Source organism: Micropterus dolomieu, linkage group LG23, assembly GCF_021292245.1.
Source record: "Micropterus dolomieu isolate WLL.071019.BEF.003 ecotype Adirondacks linkage group LG23, ASM2129224v1, whole genome shotgun sequence".
Classification (NCBI taxonomy): domain Eukaryota; kingdom Metazoa; phylum Chordata; class Actinopteri; order Centrarchiformes; family Centrarchidae; genus Micropterus; species Micropterus dolomieu.
Window position 1 is genome coordinate 20,764,470 of NC_060172.1, and position 22,687 is coordinate 20,787,156.

Genomic DNA, 22,687 nt, shown 5'->3' on the forward strand with positions numbered 1-22,687 from the left:
GTTGAAATCATGGTTGGATAAATACAACACATACACAGTTCATTTCAAGTAATTTATTTTAGCTTATGGGATTTACCCAAGGTCATTCAAGTGTTTGTTTTATTCACCTGTTCTCCTCATCAAGCAGGGATCTGGGCCGAAGGGGCAAACAGGAAATGATGGAGTGTGGAGTCCTTTATAGGGAGTAGACCTGGAATGGTCCAAGTGTGAGCCAGTACAGAGGGGTGTACGGGAGTCTCTTAAAGTTGCTCTTTTGAGAAGCTTTTGTTTAGCCGGTAACATTTCATTTCTGGTTTTCTAGTTGATTTGTTGTGTGGTGCTGTAGCCAGAGATGTGTTTGATGGTTGAGATAACATAATGCTGTTTAATTGATTGTCAATTAACTTTGGTTTGTCTTGTAGGAGGGGCTTCTGGTATAAAGGAAGGAGGCAGAGGCCCCCTGGGGAGAACAGTTTGGGCCTGGAAGAGCACATGTGCTGGAGCCCAATAGTCAGGGCTGATATAGGTTTTGTTTTGCGTAATCTCAGTTTGTAATGATAATTTGAATAGTATATACTTTTCTCGTTGTTTGTTTTTGTTAATTTTTGATATATTTTTACAATACCTCACTTGCACAACTGCACTTTCCACGCATCTGGTTTAAAAATAAATTGAAGCACCAGGTGAAGAACTCATGTCCATGTCTCCTCCTTCCATCATGGGGCCAAACCTTACACAGTGTGTTTTGAAAGGGTTTCACAAGCACAAGATCCTTCATGTAATGCCTCTATTGCAAACGTGAAACTCGCCAAAACTGGATGTCAGATCATTTCGTGTGATATGTTACTTTATAGGTCCCCTCTAACAGGCCATGCTTTGCTTCTGAAAGTACACAACATGAAAATATATGGTATTTATGTGCTTATAAGTTGAAAGCATGTGGCCCGGCCCGACTGTCAGGCTGGATGCCTACAGACAGAAATGAGGCCTTTGATGCAAGAGTGTTTTGATCTCTTAAGTCTTAAATCCAGCAGAAGACCATTGCCTGCCATGGAGAGGGAACATTATCATTCAATCCCCTTACTCATATTTTCCCCTTCATGCCCTCCCCCATCCTCCTTCGCTCCCTCTTTCTTTTTTTTGCAGCTCAGTGTTTCTCCTCTTTAGCTTTTATTTTTTGTTTGCCACTGCCCATCCTTTGAAGCATGTGTCCTTCTGTGCTATTCATCAGAAGAAAATAGCCTTTTTTGATTGCAAGAACCAGTAATATGTCTCGCACAGCACTCAATTAAAATCCATTCCTGACAAAAGAGCGCAGAATATGAGGGCACAGCTATAATTTCAATGGCTGAAATTAAATCCTGGGCACTATAACCTGCGTGTTCTCTCTCTCTCCTGCAGCTATTGTAGTGCACAATATTCAGTATGTTCCTGTGGACACAATTAAATGAATTGCATTTTAAATGTGTGGACACACTATTGTTATTTGGTGCACATCATGTCAGCAATCAGAATAGAGGGCACTACCCTGGATTTTAATTGTTCTCAGATTCAGTGTCTTTGCTGATTTAAAGTCAGTTTTGATTAATATTCCTTATTCAAGTTAAAGTGTTTACTGCAAGAAAATGTTTCTTCACTAAGAAATGGAAGTAGGAAGATTTCTCCTGTCACGTGGAACTTCCTTTTTACTCTCTAGAACTGAGAGACACGGAGAAAAGTTCTGTTATTTTCTCAATTTTCACATGAGAAATAAAACTTTATTAGTTTTGCTATGGCTGCATAATACCCTCAGTTTTTACCATTTTAACAAATTCCACTTTCTTGTTCCAAAGGGGAAATCTGGCTTGCAGTGATACATAAATTTCCCTTCATACTCATACATGAATTAAGATAAGGTGACGGTGGCGTCGTGCAACATGGCACTACTCGTGTTTTAAGTTTATGTGCAGGTATGCCTCCCTTGAATCCCTAGAATCAGTTTTTCATTCACATACATGTATGTGTAAAGTGTAAGATCAAATATACGGTATGTAGCATATATATATAAGTAAAAATATAAAAATGTTGATGTAGTGTATATACTGTAATGCACAGATGTGAATTTTAACTTTCAACAGGCAAAAACTAGTAATTTATATGTACACTGTGCATGCATGTTAACATGCATAAATACATGATTTATGTATTTAATTTTACAAATATTAGTCTTTTCCATTTTATATACCAATACAAATGAACTATTATGTGCGATATGCATGTAAATGTAGTCAAACATTTATGCATACTGAGATTGTACCACAGAACAACCTGTAGACATCTTTCTGGCTTCCTGTCTTCACCTGATGTGGTCCAGCAAGTCCTCCAGCCGCCTGTCAACACTGGCACGATTCCCTTCAGTTGCTCCTCAGGGAGCTTCAATGGGGCTCCGCGCATACACTGAACTCAGACGGCATTTGAGACCATCTCCCACTTCTCTCTCCCTCTGCATCTCTTCTCCCTAGGCACAGTGGCATGGACTGACAGGGCACATTGTTCTTAATAAGACGGATGGCCTGAGGAAAGACTTTGATTTGGACATCATCAGCCTCAAAGAGGATGGCACTACCAGGGTGAGCACAGACGCCCGAAACAGCCAATTACACCTCTCTCATGCTTCCACGCCGGCTAATTCATTCCATTAAGGCACACGTGTGTGTGTGTGTGTGTGTGTGTGTGTGTGTGAAAGAGAGAGAGAGGTACTGCAGAGATTCTGCTTCCTATAATCCATCCTTGCATTTATTATTTGATTTAGATTTGTCCGGTAATGAATATCAGTAATGCTGCAACAACTGATTATTTCTTTTCACACTCTCTGTGCTTCATCTTGCCCTCTTCACATTTTCAAAAGGGTGTTGTGGAGGGCGGAAGTCTCCTCACGAAAAGGTGGATCAAGGTTTGTGCCAGTGCCATGTTTGGTCCAAGCCTTTGTTGTTCGCCTCCCCTTCTCCCCTCTTTTGTTACTCTGTATGCCACGAACCTCTCTGCTCCTTGCCTTGTCAACCTTGTTCCTCTTCGCTGATTTTGTGTACAGCCATGCCATGTATTTGACATTTCAGTTTTCCCCGTGATTGGGTCCAGGCATTGCGCTCTTCTTTTACCACTGACACTTTGTCAGCAGTGGTAGTAAAAAATATGACATTCCCTTGTTTAAGTAGACATGGCAGTACTTTTCAATTAGAAATAAGATGTTAGTCCTATAGTTTCTTATTACTCACAGCTGGTGGCTGTGAGTAATAAGAAAGAAATAGAATTTATTCTATTGATTTTATTCTATTGATCCTCCACTTTTGTGGAGACTCTACACTATTTATAATAATGTGCTTTGCTTTTAGAGTGTTTTCATTTTTTTATGGAAATCAAACAGGCAAGCAGTTTTTAATTGCAGCTAACTGCAGTTAGCAGAGGTAACCTTCCTTTGTTGGCCTTGGATTGACACAGGTTAAATGCTCACTCCAATGTAATCATAAAAGATGTGCATTACATAAACCTAGTTTTTAGAAAACCCATTTTGTCAGTGTTAAATTCTGTTACATTTTAAGAGCAAATTTATACCATTATAAGCTCTGTTCTTATTTACACCTCTAACTCTAGTCTCTCAAAATGTATCATAAACACTGAAGTGCAAATCAAATACTCTTCGTTATACTTCTGCTCATCGCTTTGAACCCAATTTGATGAGAGAAAGAATGCATGTTGAATATATTCAACCCCTCAAACACATAGTTTACTGTCAGTAAGTTGGCAAAGTTCTTCCTCTCCATCTGTCTCAGTTGTCAGACAGACAGGTATGTAGGCAGGCAGCAGCTGTCAAGGTGCAGCAGCAGTGATTTATACAATAATTTTAATTCCATTCAGTACTTTTAGCCCTCAAAAGCCTCCCCTCAGAGGAAAAACCACAACATGGTAAGCACATCACATAAAACGCTTGACTTTATGGTCATGAAAAATGAATTATCAGTCCGTTGCAGTCGTGTTAGTTCTTGGGCACTGGAGTGTTAAATACACTCTGAAGAGGATGATGGGAACAAAGTGGAAGTCTCCTGGGAAATAAACTATGTTCTCTTGAAGTTGTTGACTTTCTGGAAATAACGTTTTTTTCCACCCCTCTCAGCTTTCTCAGCCTGGCTTAGTGTGTCTCCTGCTCTCTGGTAACGGTTTTCCAGTCTGATTTGGTTCTGGATGGAGATGAGCTCTAGGATTCATAGATACCATTTTACTTCCAGCATATGAGAAAGACTTCCTGCCAGTTTTTATAGGCCACTTTGTTATTGGAAGCTTCTCTGGTACACACGATAAATTTTTCCAAGGCTATGCAGTAAAACCAAGACTTAGCAGTTTAAAAGAGGATGAGTGTATGCTGTGTGGTCCTAGGCTATATTTTAGCGTTGATTTCATTGGCTTGGTCAGATTGCTTTATTACTTAAAATTCAAACTGACTAATCGAGCAGTTGATATTTCATGAAGGGTGATATTTCCCAAAATAGCACTGTTTTACAACATACAATTTGAGCTAGTTAACCGCACAATACACTCCACATTTTCCCAAAAAAGATATTGTTCTCACTCTGTCCATTTGTCTTTGAGATTGAGGACAATACAATTAATTAAATCCAACCCCATTCACTGTGTTCTTCATCTGCGGTGTCCAGAGATAAGACAGATTTATGGACTCCTGCACAGAGTGGGTCCTTTGCAAAAGTGCCACGGTGGAGATATAGAGTGCTTTTAGCAAGGTTATAAGTGAGCACATTTTCTGTCTGTCTGGGTGAAGAGAATAAGATAGAAGGTAATGAGGAGTGAAAAGCATCTTATCTTTTCCAATAGGTAATCCCATGCAGCCCTTTTCTGAAAAATAAATTGTGAAAAATAAGACTATACCTTCTGTAGTGCTCCGTTTAATAAGAAGTACTGAGGCGTTCACTGCTACTTATCCTCTTATGCGGTGAATGTAGGAACGGGACATTGTTTCTGACTAAAAATACCCAAATTCATTACTCTTTGTTCACAGACTGAATAGCAAAAGTAGGAAAGCTTGTCTCCATCGCTCACTTTATTTTTTATTTACAATGAATGAAGCTTAATGCACTTAACTTTATTGCATCACTGTCTTGAGCCCCCTTGACTTTTGCTCTGCTCTTAACCAGTGAAGGGATTTGAAAGGGTCAAAATTAAGCTACCAGACGCCTGTTTTAATCTGATAACTGTCTGGATTATACCGCCTGGTCTGATGAACTGGACACTCTCATTCACAGTTACTGTGACAGCAGAGGACAAACACCATGTCGTCCTCTATCCCTCCTGACCCTGTCTGACCCTGCCCTTCCTCATTCATACTGTCACTGCTGGTGTGATTTCCAATTCCTCATCATCATGTTCAAGTATTGCTGCAACTGGCAATTATTCTATGGTTTGTTAAATCAATTAATCGATTAATCATTTGATCCATAAAATATTGCAAAGATAATTTTCCAAATCACAATGGAATGTCATCAAAGGCCATAAAGATATTCAGTATATTATCACATAAGCAACAAATCAGCAAAAATAGTATAAATATATAAAAATATTTTAAAAGAATAGCTGCAGATTAATCAACTAATCTTTTCAGCTTTATATTCAAGTAATATCATGCAAAAAAATAAGTTACTGTAATTAACTTGTCTACTATTTTTGATTATATGTGTATTTTTAAATTTGTCAGTAGATAGCATTCAAAATTAGTAAGATTTATTTCATATTCAAGCTGAATGAAATATGAATGCTAACAGATGCCCATGCCAATCCAAAGCAATAATTCATCATAAAGAAATTGTTGTCTTCACATTTGTTATGAAAAACTGCTTAGTTGTTTAGGCTGCATAATATGTTCAATACCTGAGAGTCAGATAAATCGCTGCACACAGCGGGAATAATATTGGTTTGCTCCAGAGTAGATGTAAATTTTTACATGATGCACACCATAAGCATCTCGGTTTGGAACAAACTACGTCTTCATTTTCACATCCACTGTACATAAAATTAATTTTTTGGCACTTTGCCCAGAATCATCAGAGCACAGTGAGCAAAGGGAAATGTTGTAGAATAGTGAATGGAGCAGAAGGATTGAAAATGAGCCAGAAGTATTAGGTCTTTTAACCTTTGTACTTCTTTTTCATTTTTCTGTTCAACGAATCAGAAAAGTGTATCTGAGCAGTTTGTAGTTTCCTGTTGAGACTAAACCAGGCTCTGCATACTGGTGTCAGAGATAATAAGAATAATCAATCAGTTTCTTTCCTTTAACAGCAAGTGTAAGTGATCCTTAATGAAAAAGATATAGCCTTATTCAAAGCTTTAATAGAAGTAAGCATCTATACACTGCAATTTTGTCTTCCATAGGTGTCAAATGTGTCTTGTTGTGATTCTAAACAAAGCAGAAAATGTGGTTCAATAAATCTAAAGCCATGTTTGCCTTTTCAGATTGCTGTGTGGAACTCGTACAGGGGGATGAACCTGACAGAGTCCAACCGAGAAAAGAATAACAATGTGACAGACTCTCTGGCTAACAGGACTCTTATTGTGACCACGATACTGGTGAGGAGGAAGGAAGAAGGTTAAACAGAGGACAGTAAAGGGAGAAGGAGGGGAGTGCATATGGGATGAGTGCAGATAGGGGGGCAGATGCATTGAGAGGGAAACGGTGGGAAAGAGTGGTGAAGGAAAATCTGAACTGGGTAGTTTGAATTAGCATTTTCACAATTTTGTCTAATTATGCACAGACCATACACAGAGGAGCCAATATATTTAAGCCGACTCTTAGTCATCAAAGTGATGGAATATTCAGACGTACTAATTCAAACACAACTAGATTTGCTCTTTAGCAGTTCCCCAGTCATCTGAAGGTCATCAGCTCTGAGAACTGATAAGATGGTAAATGATCTTCAAGATTAATTCAGCTGCCTTTAACCTAGTATTTAGTATAGAAATGATTAAATCAGAATCTTGAAATCATTAAAAATACAGCGTTTTCTTTTGCCATACAGGAAAATCCATACGTGATGCAAAAAAAGTCAGACAAGGAGCTGGTCGGGAACGATCGTTTTGAGGGTTACTGCCTGGACCTTTTAAAAGAGCTCTCCAACATCTTGGGTTTTACATACGAAGTCAGACTGGTGGCTGATGGGAAATATGGAGCCCAGAATGACAAGGGAGAGTGGAATGGGATGGTCCGGGAGCTGATTGACCATGTGAGTTAATAGCAGTCACACGGCAGGGGTTCATGTTCACATCTGTATTAGTCGGCCAGGAGGTATCTTGGGTTAATGAGCGACATGTGGGCAAAACTCTAGCTTTTTCATTTCATGAACGTGGCCACCATGATAACCTATTCTCAGTGATAGAGGAAGTATTCAGATCTTTGACTTACATAAAAGCACCAATACCACAATGTAAAAATAGCATCAGCAAAATTTACTTAAAATTTCAGTGTTTAGTAGGATCTTTTGACAGAAATGCAAAGGGTTGAGAAAATAATCCTATTTCCTAAGCTAATAAGCTAATAAACCGACCTTAGATCTGCTGGAAACATGGTTGTTTTTCTGAGTTGACTTTTTAGAGATACAGTTCTCACAGGACAGTGATGCTACAAACATATAATGACCTTATAGAATCTGATGCATTGCTGTAGTTTAAACAACCCAACAATATATAAGTAGTTAAAATTAGCACAATTCATCTATAGCAGTAAAATGCAACATACACAATAATGCAGCAGTAATAAAATCCTGTTGCATGGTTGTAGCACAGACTGCTCAAAATTATGGATAACAAGTGCACGAGCACTTTTACTTTTGAAACTTCTAAATACATTTTGCTGATAATACTTACATACTTTTACTTTTTACGTTTTGAATGCAATAGTGGAGTAGTTTCTGTACTGTGAGTTGAAGATCCACTTCCTAATGAATAAGCTCTCTTAAAAAGTCCACCTACAGGGTCATAAAAATTCTGCTTTCATGTTGAATTGACAAATTAGTCAACAATTAAGTTCCCAGATGGTTACAAAGCCTGTTTGAAGGATGAGGTGTTTACAGACCAGAACATAGCTTTGATAATGTCAGTAGGAGGTTCAGTGTAATTAATGGCCTTAGCATGTTAGGATCAGTTGCCCCCTCAGGCTATATAAACTAGTCTTTTAACAAATAACAGATTGCTTAGTTAATTGTACTCTTACATTTAAATAGCTCTGGAATTCTTTCAGGACTTTTGACACTGATTAGTTCAAAGTAGCCTGTTGCGCTCATATTCTATTAACATCCTTAAGGAAACAGTCTGTTTCCTCCATTAATCTCTTGTAGCTTTTTCCCTGATATATTGTTCTGCATTACTCATTAATTCAATAAAACAATTTGTTCTTTATTAGAGAGGAAGTGGAACACACCAGGTTGAGATTTTATTTTGATATTGATACACTGACATTTTTTAGTTAGATTGATAGAAACAGAACATATACTAAGAGAAGCCACATGCTTTACCTGTAGTACACTTACTTCGTCTCCTGGCTTTCCAAGGTTGCAGACCTTGCTGTGGCTCCCTTGACCATCACCTACGTTAGAGAGAAAGTCATCGACTTCTCCAAGCCCTTCATGACCTTAGGTATCAGCATCCTGTACCGCAAACCTAATGGCACCAATCCGGGCGTGTTCTCCTTCCTTAATCCCCTGTCTCCTGACATCTGGATGTACGTGCTGCTAGCCTGCACAGGAGTTAGCTGTGTGCTCTTTGTGATTGCCAGGTAAGAGGATGGATTGATACCTGTGATAATGGGATGATGTATGATGGGATGGTAAAATATAAGGGTTGCTGAGGGTATACTGTAGCTCATATAGATGGTTACTGCTTACTGAACTGTGCACAGCCAGTCAGCTTTGCCACAACCTCTTTTGTTTATAATTTGAAATGGGCAGGAAAACTGAGAGATGGCACCTGCGCTGAGCATTTAAAAAAAAAATAGACATAATCATGCTTGATGTATCAAATTCACACGACAAGAATAACAAATAGTCTGGAATAACTGGCATGACTGTACTTTGGCAAATTTCAAATTTGCATAGCTATTCTGAAATCAAAAATATGCTTTTAGCTGCCAGATTGGCTTCCACTGTGGTTGTGAAGTAGCCTGGGATAATTGTGAGCTTGCTTGCTTTTGTAAAACCCCTGCCAGTGGGTATATATTTGTTGTGGAAATCAAAATGCAGTTCAATGTGAAGTGTAGATTGCAATGGAGAGGAACCGGTCATGCACTTAAGAGAAGTGCATGACCACTGTGCCCCCATCCATCAAGACTAGCAACTAGTACATGGAGGTTTTTTTTTGCTTCTTTAGATTTGAATCTTTCCTTTTAATATTGGTACTTCCCTCTTTTTTTCTCTCTCCTTTTATTGTCTTTCAGGTTTACTCCTTACGAGTGGTACAACCCACATCCATGCAACCCATCCTCGACTCTCATACAGAACAATTTCACTTTACTCAACAGTTTCTGGTTTGGCGTTGGAGCTCTCATGCGGCAAGGTATTTTGTTCACACCGGTTATCATCAATATTTTTATGTTAACAACGGTTCAAACGACTATTTGTATGTGAACGAGGCTGCTCCAAACAATCCTCCAAATTAAACAACAGAATACTTAATTTGTTCATGCCCTCTAGAACGACACCTGAAGTGTCTCAAAGTCTGTTGCTCTATAACAATGTCATCTGACTTCCTCCTTTGCTTCCATCGGAATTCTAATTGTTTTGGTTTCAGTGTTCTGATTTTATCTAAAAAGCTTTTGTAAAACCCACTGTACACAGCCTGCTCAGCGGGACAGTCAAAGTTAGCGACTAGCTAGTGGACGGGGTGGAACATTTAGCCGCTAAAATAACATATATTTCCATATAAAGTGGAGACCATCAGAGCTAAAAGGAGATTGAATGGTGAACTTCAATTTGTCAGGTGGTCAGTAACACAACTCCACAAAAATCAGTTATTGCAGGTTTAAAGGGTTACTAATAGCTCTCTAAAGGCTCCCTCAGTGTAGAGCTGTTGAGTGAACTCTTTGTACAGCAGTAAAGACTGTACTGACATTGTAAACTCTGCTCTAAGCTGTTTAATTCAAAACATCAATATCTACCTCCTTTTTTTCTGTGAATGCCCTTTCCATATAGCCTGCTTCCAGTCCCCATGAATTGTAACCATACCCTGTTATAGGAATTATTTTGCACTTCATGGGATCTTGACCTCCCTCAAGGCAAGAGATTTGGGTGGAATAAGTCCGACGTGCCTGATTGGACGGCCAACAAACCTGCGGACCGCCAGTCCACAACAAACTGGCGATGCTGATGAAATGTTGTGGTTTGGTTGACAGCATCTGTCAAATATATCAGTTATTGCAGTGAATGCAGCAGTATTGATAAATGAAGAGACATGCCAGGGAAGCTTTCATTAACAACGCAGATGCCTTTACACTTTGGTTTATTTTGATTTTTGATTTGTAAACCAAATTACTGATAAAGCTTCAACCTCCTGTGTCCCGCTGAATTGTAGAAGGATTCCCATTTTTTTTTTCATCTTATCACTAACAACAAGCTCAGAAAGATTTTATAGTGAACATACTGTGAGCTACAGTTGATGTCTCAGTGTTATATTCTGTATATTCTGGTATGTGCATGTGTGTGTGGTGTGTGTAATCTGTTTGGTTGTTAACAGTGGCCTTCATCTTTCTGTGAGATGTTGTGCCTAGGAGTAGCTGCTACTTTAGACACATTGATGTTAAACCATCCCTCATTTTTTTTGCTCAAAAGCGTAGTCAAAGGGTAACCTCGGTATTATTCAACCTTATTTTACCATGTTTTGTGTCTATGTGGCTAATGGGGCCAACATTTATTGAAATTGGTCTACTATTGAGCGAGTGCGCTGCAGTCGGCAGCAGCAAAACAGGGCTGCAATGTAATCCATGCGGCCAATTGCCCTCTGTCAAAGTTTGTCATATACATGTCTGTGTTTTTGCCACTGACCGGCTCAGATTGTATTGAGTGTCTGAAAACATTGTGGAAAGGATCCTTACAGATCTTTATTTTTTTTAAAGAGTAAGATCCTTTTTGTTTAACCAGAAACAGTCGCTGCATTGCTCTCATCAAAGCCACCAGACTCCCTTGACTAAAGTAATGAATAGTAATTAGGGTCCAAGTTGAAAAATACAGAAGTTACCCTTTAAACATTTGTCCACTTCAAGTGAACAAGGTTTAAAGAGAGGCACTTGTTTCCAGACCTGGCACATTAAATGTGGGATTCCTCATTCCTTTATTGCTTCTCTGCACAAGGAAGGGCTCATTCCACTTTCTACTTTTTATTTTTACTATGTTTTATTTTCTGATTGCATTTTTGGAATAATGTGTTCCCTCATTTTCTTTATATTCAGCTTTCTTTTGTCTATCACATTTGGTTCTGCTAATTTGTACTTTTTTGTTCTATCATGTTTGCTTTTTCACACTAATCCAATTGTTTGGCAACTCTGTGTTTTAGACCAGACAAGTAGTGCAGAAAGGAGTAAATAAACACACTGTATGAAGTGGTGCACAATTCAGATAATTCAGGGATGAGGTGAAAATCCATTTGGAGCTCTGGTGAGAATCCAGCTATTAGATAACCCCATTTGGAACGGGATACTTGACATTGCTTTGGAAAAATATAGATGTTTTTATTTTAGAGCATCTACACAGAGTACACACACAAACTGTACTCATTACAGCTATTTTTTAACCTTTTGTCCCCCATCACTACGCTTCCAGGCTCAGAGCTGATGCCCAAGGCTCTGTCGACTCGTATAGTTGGGGGTATCTGGTGGTTCTTTACCTTAATCATCATCTCTTCCTACACGGCCAACTTGGCTGCCTTCCTCACTGTGGAACGAATGGATGCACCAATCGACTCAGCAGACGACCTGGCGAAGCAGACCAGGATTGAATATGGGGCAGTGAGGGATGGATCCACCATGACCTTCTTCAAGGTACAGCTGGTGTGGGCTCTAAATGAGCTTTTAACTGTATCAAGGTCACAGAATGAAAAGTAATAGCTGAAATTATTATGCCAAAGTGCCTTTTTCAAACATTAATGTCAAGTTGTCTCATGTATAATACATATAAAGTATCATTTTCTACATTAAATACATAAAATCCTCAATTTGAATAATGCTTTCTTAAACAATTTTTTCTTCAGTAAAACCAACATGCAAAAGCTGTTACAGTACAGTGGTACAGTATGTTCAGTTCCATAAAATCAGGGTCAATAGGGTTCCCTCACCAGCTTCCCCAATCATCCTGTATCTTTGTTAAACATCCCATGAAACATAAAAAAATCTAAAGACATAGGCAGAGAAAAAGACTTGCATTTACTTTAATGAAATGCAAAGTAGATGCATCAAGAGGTGTGTATATGATGGGAAGTGAAGAAGATGTGTATTAAGACTACTTGGGTTTGCGTTTTTGGTCTGTGTTGAAGTTAAACATATGTTTATGCCTTTTTAGTTCATATTATATAATGTATTAAAGTACCGATGTCCTCAGGCAGGGCTGTCACTTCCTTCCCCCACTGCCACCCACTCTCCTTGCATCCTGGTGGCTCAGCAGGGGTGATCCATGCAGGGCTTTATCCCCCCCAGATTGCAGTCAGTGATTACGGCTGCCTGGATAGGAAGAAGCAGGCTGTGTTGATGGCTCGAACAAATTGAATCAGCTGGAGGAGATTAGGAACACAGCTGTCCCATTTTTTCTGACTGAGCAAGGAGAAACACACACACACATATATACACTACGACGCACACTCAAAGAAAGACAGAGTCCCACACAACCCGCCATTAAACTTATATGTGTTCATATGTCTGAAATACAGTTAAGAAAATGTATGGTGTCTGTGAAGGGCCATAGTAATCCAAGGAAGGTTAAAGTACAGGGCAACTGGACATGTCTGAAGATACTCTAAGTCAGAACTGAAGGAGTCTCTCTGATGAGAGACGAAACATCTTTGAGTATCTTCAACCAAGTCCAGTTGCCCTTGATTTTGGTGGTGATGGGACAGTGGATAAGACATATGCCTTTGGTGTGAGAGACCTGGGTTCAAATCCCCAATGTGACACATCGACCAATGTGTCCCTGAGCAAGACCCTTAACCCCTAGTTGCTCCAGAGGCGTGTGACCTCTGACATAAATGGCAATTATAAGTCACTTTGGATAAAAGCATCAGCTAAATGAATAAATGTAATCCTTGGAAAATGTATGGTGTGTTTATGTGCAGCCACAAACATACATAGCCTATGTTTACACAGAGTACAATTGCGTACCATTTTTAACCAACTTTTGCCTGTTTGACTTCTTTGACAGAAATCAAAGATCTCCACCTATGAGAAGATGTGGGCGTTTATGAGCAGCCGGAAGAACACTGCATTGGTTAAAAACAACAGGGAAGGCATCACCCGGGTCCTGACGACAGACTACGCCATGCTGATGGAGTCCACCAGCATCGAGTACATCAGCCAGAGAAACTGTAACCTCACACAGATCGGAGGTCTCATAGACTCCAAGGGCTACGGCGTGGGAACGCCTATCGGTAAGAAGAATGAGACGGAGATTGTAAAATATGGACATAGTGTCAATCTCATAGCATACTGTAGGTTTACTCCTCAGCACCATCTTTGTCAGTTAGTGGAGAATGAACAGAACCAAGCAACTGTTGATCAAGAAAATACAAACTTTTAAATGTCTTGACATTGTAATGGATCATAAAAATGCACATAAATTGAAAATGAGACAAAAAATTGTTGTTGCAAATGTTTGCGACATTGTACTGTGAGAGAAACGTTTGGAGTTGTCCTTGTAACTTCAACACGAGACTCTTTTACGATTTGTGTAAACGTTCTGATGTTCATTGCTTGTTCTCTGTGGTAAATGTTTTGCCTGTAAGTTAGTCAAAGCAAGCCATAGACAAGTCTATACTGCACAAGTGACATTCAAGCTCTCCTGAGCATATTAAAATGCACTGAAGGTCAATAGAACGGAATTTTAATAGAACTGTATGTGGAGGCTTTGTACTGTGGATACAAATCAATTTATTTGGAATTTTTATTTTCATTCTTCAGGAGTTCAAGTACAGAGCCGCTGTCCTTGACATGCAAATGCTCTTCCATCAAAAAGCTCTTCCACCTGTGCAAATGTTCATGTAAGGTTTCAGGCCAGTTTCTTGGATTGAGAACTTAAACTGGAAGCAAGTCAAACTGGGGACTGTGGTACTGTTGGATGTTTACTTGAGCAGTGCTTAACATCTTGTCTCTCTCGTGTTTCCTCTTTTCCTCTCTAGATGTTTTATTTTGTTGTCATTTATTTTCTCTTAAATATACTCCTCCTCCTCCTGACTCCCTGTAGAGCCAGTAACATTTTTTTTTCTAAACTGGGGTAGTTTTGCTGAGCACAAACAGTCTTTGCCAAGAACATTCTCCACACCTGCATAAGTAGAGCGAGGAGCTAGGATACAGAGAGCAGCCTTCACAGAAGTCTTTCACTATCTGACACTCCCCCTCATTGGATGTAAGTTATTGATTGGACGCTGCAGCTAATCGGACTGATCTGATTGCAACATAACCCGAGTTTCATATAAGTCAGATAAAGTGTACCACTCCCAGGTTTTACATTTGATTTGTCTTATTCTTCATCTAGTTAAAAGTCTGTGTTCATTGTAGGCCTGAACAACAAAAGGATCACAAACAACTTTCTTCATTTATTAGAAAGATTTTCTTTACATCATCTGTTATTTTCTCCTTTCATTTTTATGATGGATACAATATAAGTCAGAGAGAGTCAGAGAGTCTGTCTGTCAGCAAGAACCCCTTTTTCCATCTCATTTCCATTCTGTCACATGTGAGGCTGATCATTCTTGACTCTCAGATTTGATGCGAGTTACCCAATTTCAATTTGAAACATTTAGTCTAATAAATCATTTCTAATGTTCAAAAGACACCATGTTCACATTCTGGGTTATTCACAATATTCACAATTTCTATTCACAATCATAATATCAATAAATACACATGCAAATAATGAATTAATATTATAAACGCATTGTGCCTGTAGAAATACTCCTGTGCCTGTGAGCGGGACACAGTATAAATGCAGAATGCAGGTTGGTATTCATGTGCAGGTGTTTGTTAAACAGGTAAGAGCTGCAGAGAGAAAAAAGGCTGCTCTGGCAGTGTTAACTGTGTGCCATTATTGGCATTAGCACATTGCACATGTGTGCAGACACAAACTCCATCAGATGCCTCTACAGCTGTTAGAGCGGTCATCTGATCTAGCTGTGATCAGCTGCCGTCATCAGAAACGGATGTTGCTTCATGTGATATCGGTGCCAAATATGATTCAAAAATGAATTGCTTCAAGTTTCTTTCTTCCTCGTATAGTTTCCTCACGTCTCTCTTTGCATCCCCTGTGGGAAGGACTAATACGCAAGGAAAAGACGCAAGTGAGGGAAACATGGATGCAATTAAGAGACTTAGGGTAAACCCAATGACTCTCACCCCCGACATAATGTGAGCAGGGCATGTCAGGTGTTAGAGGCATTGCCAATGATCCTCTGTAGTTTGACACACCTCCACCAGATATTGAAGTTCCACTCATGCTACTATATGTACTGCAGATACTCCTTAGAAAGTTAGGTTGGCACTGACCTCTGTTGTAGAGGACAGCGGCAGTGCTGATCCAGTCCAGTTTGATCTTGAGCTGCGTGTGGTTCAGCCCACATCATTTGTCTGCATTCAGCATCTTGTGCCTGCTGGCACAAGTTACAAGAACTAGCAATCTAAGGCAGAGATATAAACGGTGTACAAGAAGAACACAGCAACACTGCTGAGCTTGAATTGGGCTTTGATACGATGAGCAGGAGGTGAACGGGGTGGTGGAGTTCCGCAGCGATTCGTACAATGAAATAGCTGACAGGAGAGGAGAGAACGGATTTAAAGTTTGATCTGATTGGGAAACTGAAGAGAGAACGCCCATAGTTAGCTGCTAAAAGGCAGAAAGAGAGAGACTGTATTAGAGAGACAGAGAGTTGCGAAGAAATTAAGCCCAAAGATGGTCTTCCTAGTTGAACTTACGCTGAGCTTCATATGTGGCAGAAAGTAAGACACAAGAGGAGCATCTGCCTACATGTTGTTCATACTCTACATACATCCTGGCTTGTATATTGTATTAATACAGGTCAAGCCAGTAATTGTATGGCTCAAATCACAAGACACAAATTATGGACTTCTGTACAGGATGTGACATCCTCTATCTTTAGACCTTGAATTCAGATAAGGAAACTTTAATAAACTTAATTCTTAATACTGGTTTTATGTGCATATGGAAACCTAGCCCAGTAGTGTTACACTAAATGCATTTTAAATAGCAATAAATATTGCAAATTGGAATTTTATATCCTCAGGATACATGTGGATTTATGTTTCCTGGCACATACAGTTAATTTTTTTCTTGTAGCAAGGGCTTAAATCTCAGGCAAAGAATGCATATGACTCCCTGAAACATTGTAGACACTGTGAACAGTGGGACACATCAGCCGGGCAGGCGTGCGTTATTTTATTAATGGTGCATTTAAAGGTATTTATCGATAAACAATGACAAACAAGTAATTGCTCAGTCCAGTAAGTGATATTTACCTATATTTACCTTCTCTTTTGCCAGGTTCTCCATACAGGGATAAAGTGACCATAGCCATCCTTCAGCTGCAGGAGGAAGGGAAGCTGCACATGATGAAGGAGAAGTGGTGGAGAGGCAATGGCTGTCCAGAGGAGGACAACAAGGAAGCCAATGCCCTGGGCGTGGAAAACATCGGCGGTATCTTCATTGTCCTGGCTGCTGGTCTGGTGCTCTCTGTGTTCGTGGCTATCGGGGAGTTCATCTACAAGGCGCGCAGGAATGCTGATATAGAAGAGGTGAGTGAAGGCGAGGAACTGGTGTTCTTCTGCTGAGTGATGATGAGAAATGACTGGATTAAAGGTTGCACTCTGCTTTGAGAGAACTGGTGATTTGAATGAGGTCTTGTAGAAATGTAAGGAATGGATGTGGTTTAATTAATTGCTATATTTATGCTATTTTTTCCCCCACACATTTTCAGAGACTGAGTACAAACACTGACTTTGTTAGTTAGTAATTAATATTTTCTGTTTATTAGATGTTGTTTGCTTGATCAAAATGAATTTGCTCAAAATCATATTTACTCTTGCTGCTGTTGTCCTTGCAACAAGAAAGTCACTAGATGGATTTATGACTTAGCAGTGTCTGACAGTTCTACCCTGTAAACAGTGTGTTAAACATAGTAGCGAAGTGGTGAGTTGGCAGCTCCGTAAGACATCCGTTCAGTCACTATTATTCATGTGACCTAATTCTTTGTCATATGCCCATAACATGTCAAATGTAATTCATGTCACCAATATCTCATCAGTGCTGGCTTATGACTGAACATACTTGCTTTGATTTCTCTTTTTGGTATCTTTTCTGTCAAGCACACAATGTAAAATGAAAATGACTATTTAGCGGAAAAATGAGTTCTATCAGCCTTCGAGAACAAAAACATCTCATTCCACACTGTTATCAAAGGCGACAATACCATTCACATGATTCGTTTCTTTGCTTTGCCTTATTTTTGTGTCTGATATGCTTTTCTTTTCTTCAACATCAGAATATTTTTTTACACATCTGTTCTGATCTCTTTTGTGTTTTCCCCTCCCTCCTTTTTTCCATGCATGCTTGTGTCAGGCATTTTGTTTCTTTTATGGGGTGCAGTCCCGTCAGATCCAGCGGCGTGGCTCCACCTCCTCCTCTGGCACCTCCTTATCTACTGATCTGGAGAGCGGCAGGCTACTGGGGAACGACACAGAGTAGCCGTGGCAGCACATTTACAACACGTGCACAATCTAGGCGATAGGTTTGTAATCAGGTGCCCTTCTCTCTGCCCCTATTGAAAATACCCAAATATATCGGCCCCTGTGTCAGCCAATCCAAGTTATACCATTACCATTTTACCTGACCCTCATGCTCATGATACTTTCCTGCAAAATGTACTTTTTTTCTATTAGTTACAACTGGTTTCAGCTGAAACGTCCTCATATGTAGTCCTTGTTTAATTAAGAAAATTAATATTTAATAATATTATTTTGTGGTTTTATATTATACAACAGAGTGTATTTCAGCAGTAGATTACACAGACACACAAGCAGGCATGTCTGCTTCATCAGTGACCAGCACCTCTAAATTTGCATGCTCTTGTTATACAGCATGTAAGGAGCACTTTACCGATGAAAGCCTGAAAATATAGACTTCAATTAGGAAAAACACTCTCATCTGGAAAGCATTTTTTTTTAAGTTGCAAGTTATTATATCAAATGTGTGAGTCACCTGTTTTTCATTTTTAGCACAGCATTATTAGACAGCAGGGTAGTTTGGAAAATGTGGCATTTAAGTTTAAATAAACAGTGTAGAGCTCTGCAGTGCTGCCCTGCTGTTTTCTTGCTTGTAGCTTTCTAATACCAGCCCACAAGTTTTGCTTCATTCAGTGTAGTCTCAGTAGGCATTTCTGTATGCTTTAGAAGCAGACTTTGAATGCCTTTTGGGAAATCAAAAGATAGGAAATGTTATTTGAATATTTCCCCCCTCATTAATCTTGTTGGTAGACTGGTTTGGGTGGCTGAAATTTGGGTAACAGTGATGGAACAACGTGTCAGGTTAAGATGTCCCTTGACACAGACCCAGGTAGTAAAGTAAGTAAAGTTTTTCAGCAATTTCAAAAATCAACCTCTGGTGACTGCAGGTCCATTTAACTGAAGTAATGATCAATGGGATCACAGAGAAGACTGACCTTGTTATCTTTTTGGAAGATCCATCTCTCTCCAAAATGTAGAAAATATACTCCAAGAAAATATTCAGTTGGTTATAGCAAATATTAAACACTAAATAGAGGAATAATTGATACTACTATCATTAAAGGGTATAAAATCAGTGCACATAAGATAATCATGTAAACCACTGAATAATTTGGATACCTTATTAAATAAGACCTATGGTATGTGTGTTTCAGTGTCCAAAGGTGAATCTCAAATACATACACTAGGACTGTCAGGTGGCAAGAATCATTAATTGTGGGATATTACAGGGAATTTAATTTCAAGTTCCTACTAGTTCCTATTAGTTAAGTAAGTATAGTTTATGTTTTTACAGTACAAATCCTGAAAATATATAAATTGAATCTGCGTTTTTGGACCTCTTTCCACCTTCTTTAAGATGTGACGTTGGTACAACGTAGGTTTTCTCCAGTGTTACCAGTATTCATGGGAAACCCTGCAGGAAGCCATGTATGTTTGAGAAGCCTTAGGCAACGCCTGAGGATGAAAGAGGAACACCTTCTATGGTCCTTCAGTGCAAAGACCAACAAAAAAAAAAATGGGATGACTTTGTGCTGTGAATAGTAATTTGCAAAATAAATGTAGTGAGCACTCCCTCTGGAGGAGAGCAAAATAATAGGCAAATAAACATAATCGAAGATTAATCAGTTCAATGCAATGTACTATTTTGCAGCATCAAATAAGCCTGAGGCCTCAAATTTCAGATGGCCTTCTCTCTGATCATTTCAAATAATTACGGTATTATGAATTCATAGCTTCCTGCATTAGAGTATTACAAAGCAGACACCATCTTTTATCTCTTGTCTGTGTTTTACGATCAGACAACAGAGGTTACAAGTCTTTTAAAACTGTTTGACGTACGTTTACAATTTATGTGTTCATAAATCATTTCTGTCATTTCTGTTGTGTGTCTGGTCAGACTTTAGAGATGACTTGCAGTCATTGGCTGCCTGCTCACATTTGGCTGCAGGCAAGCTGAATCAAAATGAAATTGCCTCAGGTTTAAACTTTCACAAACATTTACACAGACTTTAAACCTGTAGCCAAAGTTCATAATTACTTTATGGGATATCAGCTTTATCAGTGTCTTAAACCAGGCAGAGATGTCTCTAAGATTGAAAGACGGGGGGGGGGGGGGGCTTAGCCCCCAGGTTATGCGTAACTTGCACTTCTTCTTTGCACTCGCATCTTTTGTTACTGTATTAGAACTACACTTATGTCAACAACCAGTGAAAACGCCAAGATGTTTTTATCTATGCAAAGAAGAAGACAAAATTGAAGTGGCAGGTGACAATTCAAAATCTAAAATGCAACAGAACTTCAGTGAATGTCAGTGCAGATATGTTTCAGATATGTTTCTCCTGTGATCAACTTTTTCATGTAATATCATGCCTGCTGAGTCAACATACATTCAGATGAAAAAACAATAATTTTGTCCAGTCCATTTTTGAATCAGATTTGGCACTGGTACCACAGCTAGCTTCTCTCATTGACCAGGATTCAAAGAGCTGCCAACTCTGGTCTATTAATGTTAACATTACTGTAGCTAGCTAGCCTAGCAAAATGTCAGATAACTCTGTTATAAGTCTTATAACAACATAGTGTAACTGTAATTCAATGCTGCAACAAAGACTACATGATGCCTTTAAAAGCATCAGGTGAACAAATGATGAACACTCCCTTAAAAAGCTGCTTTTTTAGTGACAGTATGTGAGTACAAAGACACACCTGAGCAGCAGGTTTGCTAAAATGCTTTGTTTACCTTGCTGTCTTGTGGCAGCGCAGCAGGCCCGAGCTTTAGCTTTTAGACACATCAGCGCTACATAGGGGGAATTCACTTAGGCCAGACTGAGTTCTTCTGTAGGCTGTGACTTAAATTCTACCCAGCTGCTCATGTAAATGTGTGATAAAGTAATACCATCTAAATCTCTCTTTATTAGATAAGTTGCCAATAATGCTATTTAATTACTGTTACTGCACTGTGGATTGTTTCAACCATAGTGTGATTTTGCTCTGTAGTTTGGCTTGCATACAAGCATATAGATGTAAGCTGTTGATAATGATCCTATTTAAAATGGCTACTGTCTGAATTTAATAATCTGATGGTGGAAGGCATAAAAGATTTGGAGTAATGATTACTATATGTATGGATACATGTATGTATGATTGATTTTATTTCATTATATTTTCCTGTGTGTATATCTGTGGCTTTATGCTCATGTATAGCCTAGCCATTTAGGCAACATCTACATATGTATTTAATTTATTACAGCCAATACATTCAGAAAGTGAAGTTGATCAGAATATAGCAAATATAATAAATATCCTAAAATAATTTAGCTTTGCCTTGGTGCCTAGACCTGCCAACAAATGTCTGTTGTTAGAAGAAAGCAACCCCCCCCCACATTTTCTTAGACCTGTAGACCACTACTGACGTCAGAATCAGCTGCCCTGCCAGTCACCAATTAACAACAGTTAATGACAGTTTCACTGTAAGTTGTTGCAGCGATGAAAGGCGTCCGACTACAGCAGGGATTTAAATTATGAAAGAAGGATTCTTTTAAGCCAATAAATTCAAATTACATTTGTATTATTACTATAGTATTTATCAATTTTCTTGCTTCTCTTTGTTGAGTATATGTTTGCACTGTTAAAAAAATTTAATCTAAATCTAATAATTATTTTTCTTATTGGGGGGGCTTAGGACCAAGTTAGGGAGGCTTCAGACCTAACCACGTCCATGAACCAAGGCCTTTAATTGTTGTTCTCTTTGGCAGTGCGTGTCTTTTAGCACCATGATGGAGGACTTGGGCATCTCCCTGCAGTGTTACAAAGGCATCCGGAGGAGGTCACAACCCCACAGCGGAACGAGACCAGCTTGCATCTTCTGTCAACCCAAACGCACTGCAAGGAGGGAGGGAATGAGGCGGGACTCCAGCACGTGAGCCTTGGATCTAAAAACTGATGGAACGTAGATCAGAGACTGCTATTTGATCGCTTTCCACTCCTCAGATTTGTTTGTGGACCACCGAATGATATGAAGTTGTTTCCTCATCACCCCTGTCTTTTTACTATTATGTGTTTGGCTAATACATTAAGCATTTACTGTAGATGTAAAAACATTAATAATGTTAAAACGTGAGGACTGTGAGAGTGAAAGCTCTCATAGTATAAACGATTGCTGTTCCCTCATGGTTGTATTTCACTATTATGAGCAGTTTGCAGAGTTGAATCTGCACACTTTATAGATACTCCCATCGTGTGACAACTTCACTGATTTTCAGAGTAAAAAGATTTTTGCATCTTTTAAACGGTTGTCCCATTTGCTGTTGTCGTTGTTTGTGGTTGGCAGCGGTGTGTGCACATGTTTCTTTGTGTGCCTACTGGCAGTCAGAAATGTAGCTTCAGAGCGGATCGCTGAGCCAAACCTGGCTAGTGAAAAGAGATAAGGACCTCTAAGGAAAGTCAGGAACACACCTGCTGTTTTATACCCTTCAAGCACCAACATCACAGATATCAACCCCCCACCCCAAACACACACACACACTCTCACACACATAGGCTGAAATATAGCTCTAGGCACCAGAGAGAGGATATGATACAGATACAAGGAGAAGGACAAAATGAGAAGCTTTTTTTTAATGCATGAAATTATCAGGAGGTCAAAGACAAACACAATTTCCTTGTTCCGCTGGGAGTAACAGTCTTGTTTTT

General features: G+C 39.2%; 1 protein-coding gene across 3 annotated transcripts in view; it reads left to right on the plus strand.

The window, feature by feature from the left end:
• Positions 1 to 22,284, plus strand: part of grik1a (glutamate receptor, ionotropic, kainate 1a) — a 39,153-nt gene extending 16,869 nt beyond the window's left edge. Inside the window, exons 8-17 of one of the 3 annotated variants that reach the window (XM_046039892.1) lie at positions 2,481 to 2,588; positions 2,867 to 2,911; positions 6,475 to 6,588; positions 7,038 to 7,241; positions 8,565 to 8,788; positions 9,446 to 9,564; positions 11,823 to 12,040; positions 13,410 to 13,635; positions 16,758 to 17,008; positions 21,751 to 22,284. In XM_046039892.1, coding sequence (XP_045895848.1) covers positions 2,481 to 2,588; positions 2,867 to 2,911; positions 6,475 to 6,588; positions 7,038 to 7,241; positions 8,565 to 8,788; positions 9,446 to 9,564; positions 11,823 to 12,040; positions 13,410 to 13,635; positions 16,758 to 17,008; positions 21,751 to 21,918 — 1,677 coding nt within the window. In that variant the 3' untranslated portion in view covers positions 21,919 to 22,284. Of the gene's footprint in view, positions 1 to 2,480; positions 2,589 to 2,866; positions 2,912 to 6,474; positions 6,589 to 7,037; positions 7,242 to 8,564; positions 8,789 to 9,445; positions 9,565 to 11,822; positions 12,041 to 13,409; positions 13,636 to 16,757; positions 17,009 to 17,831; positions 18,001 to 21,750 lie in introns of all 3 variants that reach the window. The other 2 variants (XM_046039890.1, XM_046039889.1) reach the window with 2 other exon arrangements.
• Positions 22,285 to 22,687: the final 403 nt, after the last annotated feature.